The following is a 17,857-nucleotide window of genomic DNA, read 5'->3' on the forward strand; positions in this document are numbered from 1 at the left end:
TTTGTTAGAGAGAATTTGTTTTATTAGAGATAGAGGATGTACTTATTACCGACAACTTTACGATACAATAAAAAGTGTCACTAAAAACTATCAACACTTGATATTAATTATTAAAAATGCTTTTCATACTTCATCAATAGTCAAGTTTTTTGTAGTGAGTAAAATTTGTGTTAACTTCATTGATTTTGGTTCTAATCTAATAAGATACAAGTAGTTTGCATGTATGGTATTAATAAAAGAAATAAGTATCCAAAATTAAAAATGACAAAGAAAAAGTAAAAAAGTGCTACAATTGAAGATTTACTTTTTTTAAAAAAATGTAGATATAACATTCGACATTCAAATTCTTTTGGATATTAATGACAATCACTTTCTGAGAATTAAAATGAGAAAGAAAATTTAATTCTTAAAAAACAAAGAACTTGCTTTCATCATCAAGAGATGACTCTTTTCATTGTCGATAAGAACAAGACATGAAATAACAAGTATTTCTTCTTTTTGAAAAATTAGACTTTCGATATTACTTTTCCACCGAAACCCCTTATTTTATAACAACAGTCATTTAATAAATAAATAAATAAACAAACAAATTTCACTAGACTTGACTTTTGCTTTATAAAATTTGAGAATCATTACAAGAGTACTAGTTGTCATTATCATAATTTCTACTATTTTCATCTCTTTATTTTTTTTGTAAGGTTTTAATGATATGATTGGTACATAGGAATTAAATGGAATCAAATTTACCATTTGATTTCTTCATCCTCCTATTTAAATATTCATTCTCCCTACGTTTAGATAGACTTTAGATTTAGATTTGTATTTATATTGAATTTCGATACAAAAAAAAGTAATATAAATATATATTAAAATTTATCGAAACCTATCCAAATCCAAGATTTAAAATTCATGTTCCTAAACGGAATGTGTATTCCATTCTATCTGTACACCAAACATGATGCAAAAGAATTTTGATTCTTTCTTCTTTTTTTTCCATTTCCTTTTCTTTTCTCCTAAGGTATATACCAACTTTGAATTATGAAGAGATTAGAAATTTGCAAATGCATGTTAGCAAACCCATAGAAGGGGAGCTTAGACGCAATAGTAAGGTTGTCGCCTTGTGATCTGGAGATCACGGGTTCGAAGCGTGAAAACAACCTCTTGCAAAAATGTAAGGTAAGGTTGCATACTATAGACCCATTATGGTCCGTCCCTTCCTCGGATCACGCATACGTGGGAGCTTTGCACACCGGGTTGCCCTTTATGTTAGCGAATTCACACATGATGCATTCTCATTAGTAGTTTTGATCAAAGTCCTACATGGTAGCTAGCCTCACATCCTTTGACATTATAAAACCTCCATCCCGCCATTAAAAAATGACTGCATGTGGCATTAATCCAATCTCCACCATCACTTCACCCATCTGAAAGTTTCAGTCACAAGCTACATATAAATCTTCCCTGGTAGTGTGCTCTGCGTTGTGTTTCTGTTGCAGCCTCTGCAAAAATCAGTGGCTGCCTGAAGGAGAAGCGCCAGAAAAAGGAAATGGAGGGAGAGGAGCAAAGGGCATTTCAGATTCATAGCTTTCAAGAAGATGGTTATGGATGCAATGAATGGATGAGAGCTGAGAAAGGTTGTGTTATGAAGAGAAAGGAGATGACAGAGGAAATGAGGAAGCAACTGTGGTTGGCTCTGCCTCTTATTGGTGTTGGTCTATTACAGTACTGTTTACAGACAATATCAGTGATGGTTGTGGGTCATCTTGGTCAATTAGCTCTCTCTGGTTCCATGGCCAATGCATTTCTACCCGTCACGAACTTGATTTCTTGTTGAGTTTGATTCTAGTGATGTAGTACTTGCAAAGAATGGTTTTTAAACACTCTTCTACACAAAAATGTATTAACACTAATCTGTCAGTGCTGGTTGAACTTTAGGCACAGCTAGAGGAAGTAGCTGGCAGAAAATTGGTGCAGTGATCAATCTCGGACCATACTATATAATTGGAATTCCTGCAGCTATTGTATGGGCGGTTGTTCTCCACCTTGGAGGAAGGGTAGTATATAGCTCAGTTTCTTGTTTTTTATAGGCATGCGTGTCTGTTTTTTTTTTTTTTTTTTTGGTGAAATTATAGCTATCTGTGTCGAACTGTTTCAAACAGGGGTTGTGGTTGGGGAACATTTTGGCCCTCATAGTACATTAACATCTTTCCTTGCCGTTACCTTCGGAACTAACAGGGAGCAAGAGGTCAGCATTCAGCCTAATCCATAAAATCTAATAACCCAAAATCATCATACTATTCAATTAAGAAAACTAAATCCAGAATAAATACTTGGATCCATAGATGCGTCTGATTTGATTGTCCAACAGACTTTAGCATAGAGTTTTTTATCTTTCACAGTCAAATCCTTAAGTATCTCACTTGTGTTCTTCTCTTTAGATGAGAAAAAGAAAGAACGTAAAACTATTTCTTATTTGACTTGAGGATCATAGTCTTGTTAGGTTTTCCTTATATACTAGGTTATTTTAGAAGCTCATCAGTCCTAAATTAACTTAGTATTTGGTTTCTACACATTGCAAGTTGCATACCCAATACATGTTAAAATAGCTCAGTAACATAATTGTCTCTAAATATGTGAACCCATAATAGAAAATTAAAATTTCCTAACAATCTCTCACTTGGACGACACATAAATCTCGAAAACAATTATATTACCCAAACCTTAATTGTACACAATATGGTTATTATACTTATAACATCTCCTTAATTCAATCTTGTTCACTTCATATACTAGCATGGGATCAAAGCGGTATTCATTACACTCGTATACGTAACTAAACCCATCAATGATCACCACACTAATACACTCAATGGTGACATTAATGAAACGATTTATATGGTGCAGCCTAAAAATTTATTTTTGAAAATCCACAAAATATAGTTTGCAAATTAAAGAAATCCATCTATGGGCTCAAGCAGGCTTCTGTCAATACCTAATGCCATTATAATCCTGAAAGATTCTTTAAAGGTGATCATTTAATACTCTGTCTAGTATTTCAGTATAAGCATATTGAAGTAATAAGTTGTCAAAGTAACCTCTATTATGTAGATGCATTTATATTAAAATATTAGGTACGTATGTGTGTTGTTTATAAGAGTAATGATAGGCCAAAAGGAAGGTAATTGCTAGGTCAAACAACTTGTATACTTGCGGTGATAAATACGTTACAATTGTTAGGTTATTCACGTGAATAATAAGTCAAACCAAAGAAAGGTTTGTTGTTTAACAAGACTTATTGTAAGTATTTGATCACTGCATGAAGTATACCACTAACAAGTTAATATTTCTGTCTAAAGATAGAATATTAATGTTGTAAAAGGTATCTTTAGATGGGGCTCACTTTTATTTATTAATATACCTCTCATGTATATATGGAACTGATTCAAAATATAATATGACTTGTATATTATGACTGAACATGTTGTTTGGTTTTGTTCTGCATTCAGTTACTTCATCTACTACTACGATTTTTGCCAACATAAATTCCATTCCAGTGCTTAATGGCTCCAACTTTAAGAATTGGAAGGAGAACGTCATGATTGTTTTAGGCTATATGGATCTGAATCTTGCACTATGGATAGAACGGTCTCTCGCCCTTACAGATACAAGTACCTCTGATATGAAGAGGGACTTGGAGAGGTGGGAGCATACTAATCGCATGAGCCTAATGATCATGAAACGTTCAATTCCAAAAGCATTCAGGGGCACAATGTCTGATGAGGATGATGCTAAGGTATTCCTTAAGTAACTACAGAAACATTTTGCAAAAAAACGAAAAGGCTGAAACAAACAACCTTTTGGCTAGTCTTGTTTCAATAAGGTATAAAGGAAAAGGTAATATCAAAGAATACACTATGGAAATGTCTAACATCGCTTCAAAGCTAAATGCACTTAAGTTATAGCTATCTGATGACTTGCTCGTACACTTAGTTTTGATTTCCCTTCCTACACAATACAGTCATTTTGTTGTGAGTTATAATACTCAGAAAGATAAGTGGACTTTAAATGAGTTCATTGCTCATTGTGTGCAAGAAGATGAAAGGATAAAACGAGAGAAGACAGAAAGTGCTCACTTAACAACTTCCTCTAAGGATAATAAAAGGAAGAAGCATAAGGATGCTACAGTTGAGACATCCTAAGGAAAACTATAAAAGAAACTAGACCAAGAATTTGGTTGTTACTTCTGCGGGAAGGGAGGACACCTCAAAAGGGATTGTCCCGATTACGCCGCTTGGTGAGAAAAGAAGTAGTAGCACTCGAATATACCCACCATGTAAAGGTACTATAGCCAAAAGAATGGCACGCTTCTAACTTTAGTTTGTTCTGAAGTTAATTTGTCTATAGTACCTTTACATACTTGGTGGGTATATTCGGGTGCTACTACTCACATAAGTGTGTCAATGCAGGGCTACCTAAGAAGTCGAAAGCCAGTTGATGCTGAAAGATTCATCTACGTAGGTGACGACAATAAAGTTTAGGTTGAGGCAATTGGGACATTTAGATTATTATTTAAATCCGATTGTATTTTGGATTTGGAAGAGACATATATGGTACTATCTTTTAGATGAAATTTGGTTTCAATTTATGTATTGGACAAATTTGATTATTCTTGTTCTTTCAAAAATAATAAATTTTATCTTTTTCAATATTCAATATGGTTGCAACAAGATCTTTGATTGACAATTTATATATGTTAGATACTATTGCCTCTAATAATGAGTCCTTGCATATTAGCTCACAAGGTATTAAACGCAAATTAACTGAGGAGGATTCCGCCACCTTACGGAACAAGCGGCTAGGACATATCTCTAAACAGAGAATGGAAAGGCTTGTGTCAGACGGAATCCTGGGACCCCTTAACTTAACAGACTTTATAATTTGTGTGGAATATAGTAAGGGGAAAACAAACTTTATAATTTCTATGGAATGTAGTAAGGGGAAACTAACAAACAAAAGAAATTTATGTGTCAATAGAGCCTCATGTGTCTTAGAACTAATACAACATATGTGACTCGTTCCCTATGACTTCTTGGAATGGGCAACAATATTTTATCACATTCATAGACGATTACTCGTGCTATGGGTACCTTTATTTGATACAAGAGAAGAACACAAGTGAGGCACTTAAGGATTTGACAGTGGAAAATCAAAACTTTTCGCTAAAAGTTGTTGGACAATCAACCAAATTCCATCTAAAATACAGTACCACATATGTCTCTTCCAAATCCCAAAAACAACCGGATTTAAATAGCAATCTAAATATCTCAATTGCCTCAACCTCAACTTTATTGTCGTCGCCTACGTAGATGAATCTTTTAGCATCAACCGACTTTGACACACTTATGTGAGTAGTAGCACCTGAATCTACCCACCAAGTATGTAAAGGTACTATACCCAAATCAACTTCAAAACAAACTAAAATTAGAAGCATACCCTTCTTTTCCCGCCAAGCGGCGTGATCGGCACAGTCCCTCTTGAGGTGTCCTCCCTTCCTGTAGAAGTAGCAACCAAATTCTTGGTCTAGTTTCTTTTGCAGTTTTCCTTAGAATGTCCCAACTGCAGCATCATTTTCCTTCTTTCTTTTGTTATCCTTGAGGAAGTTGTTAAGTGAACACTTTTTGTCTTTTCTCGCTTAATCCTTTTCTCTTCTTGCACACAATGAGCAATGAACTCATTTAAAGTCCACTTATCCTTCTCAGTGTTATAACCCACAGTGAACTAACTATATTGTGTAGGAAGGGAAATCAAAACTAAGTGTATAAGCAAATCATTAGATAGCTCTAACTTTAGTGCCTTTAGATTTGAAGCGATGTTAGACATTTCTATAATGTATTCCCTGATATTACCATTTCCTTTATGCCTCATTAAAACAAGACTAGCCAAAAGGTTGTTTATTTCATCCTTTTCGTTTTTCGCAAAACATTTTTGTAGTTCCTTAAGAAATACCTTAGCATCATCCTCATCACACATTGCGCCCCTAAATGCTTTTGGAACAGAGTGTTTCATGATCATTAAGCTCATGCAATTAGAACGCTCCCACCTCTCCAAGTCCCTCTTCATATCAAAAGTACTTGTATCTGCAAGAGCAGGTGGTCGTTTTGTCTGTAGCACAAGATCCAAATCCATATAGCCTAGAACAATCATGACGTTCTCCTTCCAGTTCTTAAAGTTGGAGTTATTAAACACTTGAATGGAATTTATGCGAGCTAAAATCGTAGTAGCAAATGCAGTAACTCAATGCAGAACAAAACCAAACAACATGCTCAGTCTTATTATATTACTAAATCAATTTCGTATATACATGACAGGTATGTTAACAAATAAAAGTGGGTCTCATATGAAGATACCTAGTACAACATTAACATTCTATCTTTAGACAGAAATATTAACTTGTTAGTTGTATCCTTCATATAGTGGTCAAATATTTACAACAAGTCTTGTCAAACAACAAGTCTTTCTTTGGATTGACTTATTATTCACATGGATAAAGTAACAATTGTCACATATTTATTACCGCAAGTATGCAAATTTTTTTGCCTAACAATGACTTTCCTTTGTACCGATCATTAGTTGCACAAACAACATACATATGTCCTTAATATTTCAATATAAATGCATCTACATAATAGAGGTTACTTTGACAACTTATTACTTCAATATACTTATACTGAAACACTAGACATACACAAACTACCTTAGAAAGAAAAAAAAAAAATTCGTCATAGACGCTACAGCCTAAAGTCCTTTTATTTTTATTTTTATTTTTATTTTTATTTTAGCCAACGAGCCCTAAAGAATTTCCTTTTTTTTTTCTATTTCGATTGAAATTACTCCAAATCGATCCCAAACCTTAAAATATCCAAATTAGGGGGGAATAACATGATTTTAAGCATGGCAAATAAAACTCCTTTAACTTTAAAACATGTTGATCCATAAAATCATGCAACACATCAAATTTAAGTTTTCTTTAAACTTTATCATGCAAAACCTAGATCTAGGGTTTTAATACTATCAATATCATTCCTAAAAAAGATCATGCACAGTTTCTTAATCAACAACATGATTAGGCTTTGATATCGCTTGTTAGAAATAACTTCAGCCCATAAAACCTAATAACTCAAATTCATCATGTTATTCAAGTAAGAAAACTAAATGCAAAATAAATACCTTGATCCATAATTTTTTCTGATTTGATTGTCCAACAGCTTTTAGCGGAGAGTTTTTTATCTTCCACAATCAAATCCTTAGGTATCTCACTTGTATTCTTCTCTTTAGATAAGGGGGGAAAAAAGAAAAAAAAAACATGAAACTGTTTCTGATTTGATTTGGGGACATAGCCCTATTAAGTTTTCCTTATATACTACGTATTTTAAAAGCTCATCAGTTCGCAAAGCTTGTACCCAATAGATACTAAAATATCCAAGTAACATTATTGCTTTTAAATATGAGCCCACAATAGGAAATCAAAATTTTCTAACAAGACCAAAGAAAGTGTTTGAGCCAATGAAATACCAATGGATATACTGAGTATTAAATGATCACCATTACATATATGCAAAGGGAAATGATCACCATTTCTTTACAGAATAAAAGAAAAGAATAGTTGGGCTTTTTATTGGGTGAGGTTAGAGGTTTTCTTGCGGCGAACTTAAAAAATACGCATAGTTTTTGGCTATGATAAGGGCGAGGCATTTTTGCATATCGGTGTGGTCAAGTTGATTTGAAAGTGATTTGTGGATGGAGTCATCATACTATTGGGTTATGGTCAGTGTTCGCATAGACCTAAATCACTTGTTTGGATTCACACAATTATACATTTTACAACCCTTGTGATTTTATACATGAAGATCGAAATCATAAAACTTAAACTAGCATAAAAACATATAATCCTCATTAGGATTGAATTTCTTCCCACCAAAAATTTATGATTAATAAAAAAAATTTAATATATATATACTTAATTTTAGATTATACTACACATGATCTTCCAAATATGAAGCATGGATTATGAATTTTCAAATGATGTTGGTTAGTAAAAGAAATAGAAGAATGAAATGAGGAGAATATAAATAATACAGGGAAAAAGAAAGGAAAAGAAGATATTAATAAGCAAGTGTTTACTGTTTGTTTAAGATGGTAAAGAGAACGATAAATATTGAGATTAATTACAAAAATGACTAATGTATCAATAATTGCATCATTATTGCATCCCAAGTACATAGTGAAAAATCTGACATTAGAATACCATCCAAAATGCAGTTGTTGGACATTAAGTATTGATAAAATTAATTAGCCTCCCTTTTTCTCACTAGAATAAGTAAATAAAATAACAATTAAACTAAAAAAACATGATAAACAGGACTCACATCAAAATTATAATAGAAACAAAGGCATAACAGCTCTTAAAAGAAACATAAGGCAAAAAATACATAATTTTTTTTTTTACATTTTCCCTTTTACTAATAGTACAAGCAGCTCGTAAACCAAGGCAAGTGATCAGGGCCAAAAAAAGGAGTATAATTATAGAACAAGGTGCATGTCAAAACCAATCGTGAATATGGGCTTGGAGAGAAGGAAAACCTCAAGCATAGTGCAACAGCAGGCAAAATCAATGGACACCAACCAACTCAACATCAAACACCAGCGTCGAGTTTGGAGGAATTGTCCCCTGTCGTTTAGCACCATAACTGCGTCGCAAAGAAGTTCATATAAAAACATGAACTGAAGAAAGGATATGAGAAAATGGAACTCAGCTGTTTTGTCAATTCCTCATTTTCAAAATGAGGACCACCTTGGCAAATAAACCACACCCCTTCTAAATCATGTCATGCTCCACACTATAAATTATGATTCTAATTTTCCCTATTTTGATGGGATGTGTGTGTGTGTGTGTGTGTGTGTGTGTGTGTGCGTGTGTGTGTGTTTGTGTATGTGCGTGTGCATGTATTAGTGAGAGAGAGAAGGGATAAATTGCTTACGCCATTGATGGTGGAATTGTGAGTCTCCGTTTGTCCCCAATACGCATGCCTGAGAATTAAATGCAAAAACTATGTTACCATTGCTTTCAGATTAAATTTAAATAATAAAAATTTGGTCATGCTTTCATTATTTAATAACTACCTTTAACTCCCACATCCCACCCCTTTATAACTTGGTTTACACCTACACAACAAACAAACTAATTATAAAACATGTAAACAAATCAAGTTTCTGCTATGTTAGCTTTAATATGGATTACTCTACCTAAGCGAAACTTAAAAGGGGCGCTGCCAATATTAGAGTCAAATATTTGTCCGTTCTTCTGTAGCTTGCCAATATAATGTACACTGACCTGAAATGAAAGGTGAGTTTCTAATGTTACAGCAGCTGGCAGTTCATGGAAAAAATTTTGCAGGACATAGAATGAGTGTTCTGATTTCAGATCTACACAATAGTTCATTACTATTATTATTATTATTATTATTATTAAAACTACTACTTGGGGTTTATTCCACTGATCATATATCCTCCATTTCAATTTTGTACCTTGAATCCTACATTAAACGAAGCATGCAAATCTTCAGTGAATAAATGATAAATTGGGCTCAACACCATGCATGTTGAGTGCACATCTAACATGGTGGTCTGAAATATTTTATATGAAACAAAAAAGGTTATCATAGAAAATTATAACACCAAGTTCTTGGCTGAATAGGTTCATCAAACTCATGCTTTAGGACATGAGAAATAGAACCAAGCCCACATCTTCCGACTCTTACAGAAACTGAAATTATTCAGACCAATCCACAAAGGGAATGAAGAATTACCTTATTCCCAGGAGAAGCCTTTTTTCCATCAGGTTTCCCCATTGCTAGCTCCTCTACGACCAATCCATTTCCAAAGGTCCTCACTTGAAAGGGTTTGACCTCACTGGATTTGTGTTCATCTCCAGTTCCTGGGGAAATTTGCTTCATATTTGCATCCCCTTCAGAAACCTGGGTTTTAGCCTTCTTTTTCTTTTTCTTTCTCTTTTTCTTATCCTCGCAGTGGTTTTCACCAGCAACAAGATCAACATCACTGCCCAGGTTCCTGAACCCACGTTCAGTCAAATACCAGGCAGCATTCACAAAAGAATAATATTAATACTTATTTTGTCATCAAACAGGATACAAAAATTTTAACTCCAGACCATCCACAATAAACCCAGAATGCAAACTCTTCATCAATCCCCTAAAGCAAGGAGTGAGTCTCTCTCTCTCTCTCTCTCTCTCTCTCTCTCTCTCTCTCTCTCTCTCGCGCGCGCGCGCGCGCGCACGCATAGCCTACTCAAGAATCCTACAATTTCCAAACACTTCATGGGTATATAATTGGGATGAAACATGTTCAGAAATTGTAGGATTCTTGAATAGGCTGCGCGCGCGCGTGTGTGTGTGCATGTGTCTGTGTGGGACAGAGAGAGAGAGAGAGAGAGAGAGAGAGGGAGTCACTTTATATTAAGATTTGCTATGCAGCCAACCACCTAATTTTTATATGTCATCTCTACATTAAGCTATGCTGATGAACACATTAGTAGCTACTTTGCAACAATGGCACAGGCATTTTATTAGCTTCATAACTTTAAAACAAGGGATGACAGCACTCACTTCTCATTGCTTGGACTCTGAATATTTTCATTTTTAGCAGTTACAGCCTGGTCCACGTCAAAAACATTTGCGTTTTCAAGCTTAACTTCATCCTCTTTAAAGGCATCAGTCTTCTTATCTTTACTATATTCACAAGCTTTTGCTTCTTGATTCTGCTCTTTCGCAGTCTTCTTCTTCTTTTTCCTGGCATTTTTCAGGAACATTTAGATAGAAGTAATATACCAAAGTAATCAAACAGAACATTGGCTCCCAAGAAGCACAAAAGAGAGGGGAAAAAAAAAAAAGAGGAAATACTAACAAAGATAGAAAAAATATAAATTAAGACAGAAGAATCTTTAACTAACCCATAGTTGAAACCTGAGTGCCAAATACAATTAAGAAAAGAGAATAAATGCCTACACTCCCCATCCCCAATCCCTCAGGATGCATGAGGAAGAAAGCAAAAGGAGAAAACAAAAGCAAAAACAAAACAAAACATTTGCTTCATGCAAAAAATAAATATTAACAGGCTTAGTGTGCTTACTAGATGCTAACTGGAAAATTCTCACCTTTTGGATTCATCATCTTGGATGGGAGTGTCAACCCTTCTTTTCAAGTTTGTAACACTATCACTATCATTTTTTGTTTTCTTCTTCTTTTTGGGCTCTTCTGTCCTCTTATCTGTCATTTCTTCTGCTTCTTCAGCCTTCTGAATTTTTGATTCATTTTTATGCAAATCGGGAATTGGAAAGCCATCTTCATCTTCACTCACCAGACCTTGGACAGCGGCATCACTCTTGACAATAATTTGTCTCTGCAAGTAATCATCATCATCAGACTCCTTCGAATGACTCTTCTTGACAAGTGGTTTAGATTTAGCATTTCCATTTGCTGGTTTCTCATCATCCAAGATCTCCTCAATTAAAACTACATTGGACAAATAATATAAGTCAAAAACACAAACAATAAAATGACAAACAACAAGATGAGAATAACTATATATCAATATAAGTATTTCATGAACTATGAGAAAGCAATAATCTGCTGTCACAAATATATGACTAGACCAATTGACTTATTTTTCCTCCAAATTTTCCACTTAATACCTGTCTCAGAAGAATAAAAAATTTCCAACTAACATCAACAATTTTCAGCAGAAAAATATATAAGCATGAAAGCAAAAGTTAAAAACAACAAACATTCACATCTTACCCTCAAAAAGTATCAATAAAAGGCTAGAAAACGATAAGATGTCTATATCAGCATCAAAATCTTACCTCCACTGTTTGGGACAGGAGAGGGGGGAAACATTTCAATATCATCATCATCAATAAAATCATCCTCATATTCATCTTCAGTGTCATACTCAGTAGATTCCTCTGTCTCAGTCTCAGCAATGTCTTCCCCAAAAGGATCACTTCAAATTACAGAAAGAAATCAGAAAATATCCACAAAAATAAACTTTCCTAAAACACAATACGAATATTTTTATAACTCGATAAAACAGTACCCAAAATGTGTTGAATCAAACAAATGATTTAAAAGGCTAAGGCATAAGACAAGGCATTTTATTTTAACTTTTAAGAGGCGAAAAATAAGCCCTAAGGCATTGAGTCATAAGCCTTTGAGAATTTTATCTTTAGGCAAAAACATGATTTTAAATAACAGTTACAGTCCACATAATGGTAATGGTTGCGGTGTAATGGTCACAGCTGTAATGGACATTATATAATGGGTAATGAACACCACATCCATGAATTCACTGTTTACTTTCGCAAACTTCTTTAAAACATGTATACATGTTTCGAAGACAATCCAATATGCTAATGCTTTAAATGATTGATGGTAAATTTTAATCACTTCAAATATAGCACATACTACAAGTATTGAACACCAAGTTGCTTTACTTGCTATTGGCAAGATGAAGCATGCATTTTCTTTTACTACTTTTCACTACTCTATTGATTAAGTTAAATTCAACCTAAGAAATCATGAATATAAAGAAATATAAAATATAAAATGCCATCTTTTGCACTCTGTCTTTAATGGAATTTTTGTTATCCAAAAAATAAACTATAAAATGTTTATATGTTAAACAAGAACAAAAATGCACAGAACAGAACATACTTTAGTCTCCAAACTAGGTGTAAGAAAACAGGAAAATAAAATAAAATAAAGTTGAACAAACTTATAATACGATCATATGTAATTTAATGAGAGAAAAAGTTGTGTTTATTTGAATGGTGCTCATTAAAACAAATGCATACTAAATGTCAAGGAAAATCCATGTTTGTAAGGTGTAAGGTATAACGAGGAAGCGTTGTAACCCTTAAGAGGCAAGACATAACCCTTAAGGAGTTGAAGCATAAGCCTTTTGAGAGTTTCATTTTTAGATAAAATATGGAAATAATTTACATATATTTTAAAAATAACGAAAGAATTAAGGAAATCATAAATAAAATAAACTGCTCGTTGGTCATTCAAAAAATATTAACTTGAATTCATTAAGTAAATCATGCTAAGAGATGGCTATAACTTCACACAGTTACAGTTATTTTTAATATTTGGAATGCAACCATCTATTATTTTGGAAAATTTGAGGTTCAAGATGTTTAGATATAAACTCATATTATGACATTTCTTCCTTATAAACCTGTGGCTAAAATTTTCTAGCAAAATCTAATTGTAATTCACACACCCAAAATGCTTAAACCTCAACCTAAAAGGCGCAAAAAGCATAATATTGTAACAAATGCATTAGCCTTGGTGTGTAAAATGCTGGCTTTGGGAGATCTGATATTTAAGACTAAGCCTTAAGGCATTTTAGGCATGCATTTCCTTGAGGTGAACCTCGATTAAGCCTTTTAAAACATTGAGGGAAATAAACCGGAAAAATGAAATTTTTTTAATAAAAAAATCACTTACTAAATAAACCAATTTAAATTGAGTTCCTAAGCTTCAATAAAGGGAAAAGAGAGGGGAAAATGAAAAAAAAAAAAAAAAAGAAATTAAAAACCTGTTTTTTAGTCATTCACATCCAATCTGGCATTGAAATGGCTTGAGACACGCCATAACAGTCATTACAGTCTGTTGTAACCATTGTTACAGTTGTGATTCGCAATTGCTTTGAGATTTCAGTCCATAACAGTGTCGGAAGCCACCGACACCGTTACGTAATGTCTGTAATGGCCGTTACACACTGACTTTTAAAACTAAGGGTAAGAATATGTAAATAAATTACATATATTTTTTAAAATTAATAAAAATTAAGAAAATTTTAAATAAAATGTATAAATAAATAAATAAATATAATTTGTAAACAATTGGTTGACCAATCTAAAAATGCTAACTTGAATTCATTATGTATAAGTCATGCCAAGAGACAGCTATAATATTACAAACTTCAAATTCTCTTATAGATCTAGGATGCAACTCTCAATTATTTCAGAAAGGATGAGATTCAATATTTTTAGAAATCAACTCATACAATGACATTCCTTTGATCCTTTCACATAAACTTATAGCTAAAATTTTGTACCCAAATCTAACTTAAGATTCACAAATCCAAAATGCATAAGCCTCAACAAAAACCGTGCAAAAGGCATGCCTTTGTTCGAATGCACAAGCCTCAATTCGTAATGTATCAGCCTTTTTCAGATTTGGTATCTTAGGCTGAGCCTCAAGGTGTTTCGGCATGCCTCATCTCGAGGCAAGCCTCAGTCTTTTAAATCATAGAATTAAACAATCAAAAATGAAGGAAAAAATTAACCAAAATATAAAAAGAAATTCATGTCATACTCGTCTCCGTCAAAATCTTGATCATTGCTGACAGAGAAGCCAGAAAGATGAACACTTCGAGGACCAATCACTGAGAAGGTTACTTCATCATCATCCTCAAATTCAAGATGCAAAGGACATGATTCAATTCTTTCGGGCAACAGTGTACACAAGAAAATTGGACTCTTATCTGCAACATTACATTGAACTGTGCTCTTCTTTGTTGACGAACCAGTACCTAACGTAGCCTAAATCATCAGAGATATAAACCATCAAGCACAATTAACCATTACCCATCTAAATTGTCATAGCCTAAATTTAGAAAATTTTCAAAACCTTAAAAAGTTAAATTTAATTTATAAATTCTTGAATACTTTAAATATCCACTTCAGCAATTATGCCTAAGCCAAAATTGCATTATTGAATAGTTCTTTATGATCAAAATACACTGTTTAAACCATAATTAATTTTAAATCCTTTAATAATCTTAACCGCTCACCAACTTCAGAAATTTTAAAACCCACAATATGAAATACAATATATACATATGTCAAACCTCAAATGATTTAAATAGCCACTTATGAAAATTTTAGAACCTGAAAAGATAAGCCTAATTTCTGCACTTATAAAACAAACAGCTATAACTCACATTCTAAAAGTCCAAAATGTAACTCAATTCCTGAGACCCTAAAACGGATAACAAATCCCAATTGCTAATTATCATCTCCAATCATCCAAATAAAGGACTTCAAAAAGACTTTCAAGACTCGGAAGCAAGAAAACGTAATAGCTTTGAGCTTCAAAAACAAACCTGAGTTATTTGAATTCTTCCCTGCCCAATTTCATTATGATGAATGTATGGCTTGCCCGGTTTTACTTCAACTCCTGTAAAGGGAAAAAATACGCACACAAACATGAATAAACACATAACCGATACATACACGTACACTGATGTAATGCTCCATATAATTGAAACTAATACAGACTAAAAAATTTGTACAACATTCACTTCAACCCCAACCTGTCAACAAGATTCCAAGTTTCTTAATTCATTTTTCCATGATTTCTCATTACCAAACAGAGCCTAACGTCACACTATAATACGCAAATATCATTCGGCAGCAGAGAAAACACAGAGAAGTAGTTAAGAAACTCGGGGTCACAAATTCTAACGCTAAACCAAACCACCCAGATGGCCTGCTAATCGAACATCAAAGAAAAAGGAAAAATTAACATATTAACAGGTCGAGGTCGAATTGGAAGATATAAAAATTCCAAGTTTTTTCTCATTCTTTTCCCGATACCCGAACAGAAAAGCGAGAAGAAAATTAGAGAGAAATCAATCAAAACCATTTCTTCGAGGAGTGTGAAGAGAAAAAACCCACCCCAGAAAGACATCTCTCTCAGCCAGAGCTGGTCGGAAATTTTGAAAGGGGCCTGAAGAGTTCTCTCCCTCCTTAAACCCTAGAGGCTGCTCTGTTTAAATGCCGCTCATAAACCCTACCTGAGTTCTCTAATTTATTCTGGTATCGCCACGGTGTTTACACAGAGTTCATCAAACCCAGCCAAATAGCGACACGTGGCCCTAAAGTTTTTGTGCAAAGTGAAAATTTACTCCTTTTGTGTAGCCGTGGTTTTTTTATCAACAAAAAAAAAAAATGTGTATTAAGGGAATCAAGGGATGCCAAATGGAAGCACGGGAAATCAAACACCTCCACGGGTATTATAAAAATTAAAAATTACATTAAACTTATTGGTTAATATTTTACTATATCATATAGTAATGATGGTAACTCTTTTTTTTTTTTTTTTATAGCATAAGAACTTCAGCCACCGACGAGCACTTCGAATCTCTTGGTGCGGTAGCAAATCTACGGATCAGCGTCCTCCGCCCCTTGATCTCGCTGATCAAGGTAAAGTCTAGATAGGGACATGACTTTTGTGTATCAATGACGTTCGATCAATCCAACTCTCGAGACACATTTCCATTACACATCTCTCTTTCGATACACATGAGAAAAATTATAAAATGAATGAGAGACTAAACCTTCTTTTCCTTTGAATCCCTCTCCATCCCTGGAGCTCTCCTTCAACAAAACAAACAATAACAAACTCACCTCTGTATGATAAGAATCAAAACCACATTCCAAAGACTTCTAGTCAGAGACGATGTAAAAGGATATGGTTTATTAATTCAACCTTAATTATGCAAAGGATGTATTACAAAATTTGTGAGCATCCTCATTTCTAAGAATAACAAATTCAAAATTGAATAGGATTCTCAAATTATTACAATAGCAAACCCCAAATTGAATGGGATCCTCATATTATTACAACAAGAAAATCATCTATGATTCTCCACAATCTCCCGTAAATAGAATTTAAAAATTTTCTAAAAATTTTTAGTGTAGATGTAAACATCAAAGGATGTAGAAATTGTATATATGCTGGCATTTTCTTAATGAAAGATGTGTAGTTTTCTTTCCCATAATAAATAAATAAACTTTTTTGTTTTTTTTATTTTTGTACCAAAATCATGAGTGAAAAATCACCTCATTATCATTTGAGCAATTCAGATAGACTAAGTGACTTATTTGTGTCTCGTCCACTAAAAGGGACCAACTATTCAACATGGAGGAGAGTTGTCGTCAATGCTCTGCAATCAAAACACAAACTGGTATTTGTTAAGGGAAAATTACCAAAACCAGAAGGAGATTCGAAAGAGAGCGGCTGGCTGACTTGCAATGCTATGGTAGTTGCATGGTTGTTAAACTCACTCAATGAGGAGTTACATAACAGTGTTGCATACCATGACAAAACTTATGACATCTGGAGAGATCTAGAAGAAAGTTAGCAAGGTATGTTATAAAGGATATATATATATATATATATAGAACTTTGGTATGTTATAAAGGATTTTAGTTTATTTTTCCGCTGCATAATTGATGTTAAAGTATCAGATACAAGTAAATGGAACATATGGCACTTGAGCCCCACTTGGGGGGTTCGGGGCATCACATTAATACTTATTAAATTCAGTACTCTTAAAAAATATATATTTCTGCATAAGTGCTTCCAAACAATTCCTAATTATGCATTTAACATTATTTATAAAATAAATCTTCAAAGTTCAAACACACACAAATGTATACCCTTTCCAGTGCTGAATCCACTAAATAATATGTCATGACACATAGTAAAATAATAAATTGTTATTATTAATATATTATAAATTAAAAAATTAATATTGTGTAATTAAAATTTTAATTGAAAATTTTATTAATTTTCTAATTCACATATAAATATTTTACATAAATTAAAATAATATAATAACATTATTTTTAATTAACAACAATACTTTTATAAATGTATTTTTATAACATTAATGTAACAACCCGAAAAATTATAATGATTAAATA

At 33.3% G+C, this 17,857-nt stretch overlaps 1 protein-coding gene across 1 annotated transcript; it reads right to left on the minus strand.

Moving 5' to 3' along the window:
- Window positions 1-8,302: 8,302 nt before the first annotated feature.
- Window positions 8,303-15,953, minus strand: LOC131146916 (peptidyl-prolyl cis-trans isomerase FKBP53). Its single transcript, XM_058096764.1, has 11 exons — window positions 15,824-15,953; window positions 15,250-15,323; window positions 14,460-14,686; window positions 11,939-12,078; window positions 11,231-11,588; window positions 10,683-10,865; window positions 9,867-10,128; window positions 9,304-9,391; window positions 9,181-9,222; window positions 9,039-9,087; window positions 8,303-8,747 (listed from the first exon to the last, which is right to left on the minus strand). Exons 1-11 carry the CDS (start codon window positions 15,834-15,836, stop codon window positions 8,669-8,671), a joined length of 1,515 nt encoding a protein of 504 aa, XP_057952747.1. The 5' UTR covers window positions 15,837-15,953; the 3' UTR covers window positions 8,303-8,668.
- Between the last annotated feature and the right edge of the window lie 1,904 nt (window positions 15,954-17,857).

The sequence above is a fragment of the Malania oleifera genome, chromosome 13 (assembly GCF_029873635.1).
Source record: "Malania oleifera isolate guangnan ecotype guangnan chromosome 13, ASM2987363v1, whole genome shotgun sequence".
In the NCBI taxonomy this organism is placed as follows: Eukaryota; Viridiplantae; Streptophyta; class Magnoliopsida; order Santalales; family Ximeniaceae; genus Malania; species Malania oleifera.

Bases quoted from the DNA above. Each gene is read 5' to 3' on its own strand.
- LOC131146916 (XM_058096764.1), bottom strand. The intron at 14,687-15,249 runs GTTTGTTTTTGA...CTGATGATTTAG, and splicing joins GAAGAATTCAAATAACTCAG to GCTACGTTAGGTACTGGTTC. The intron at 9,223-9,303 runs GTAGAGTAATCC...TTTGTTGTGTAG, and splicing joins CCCTTTTAAGTTTCGCTTAG to GTGTAAACCAAGTTATAAAG.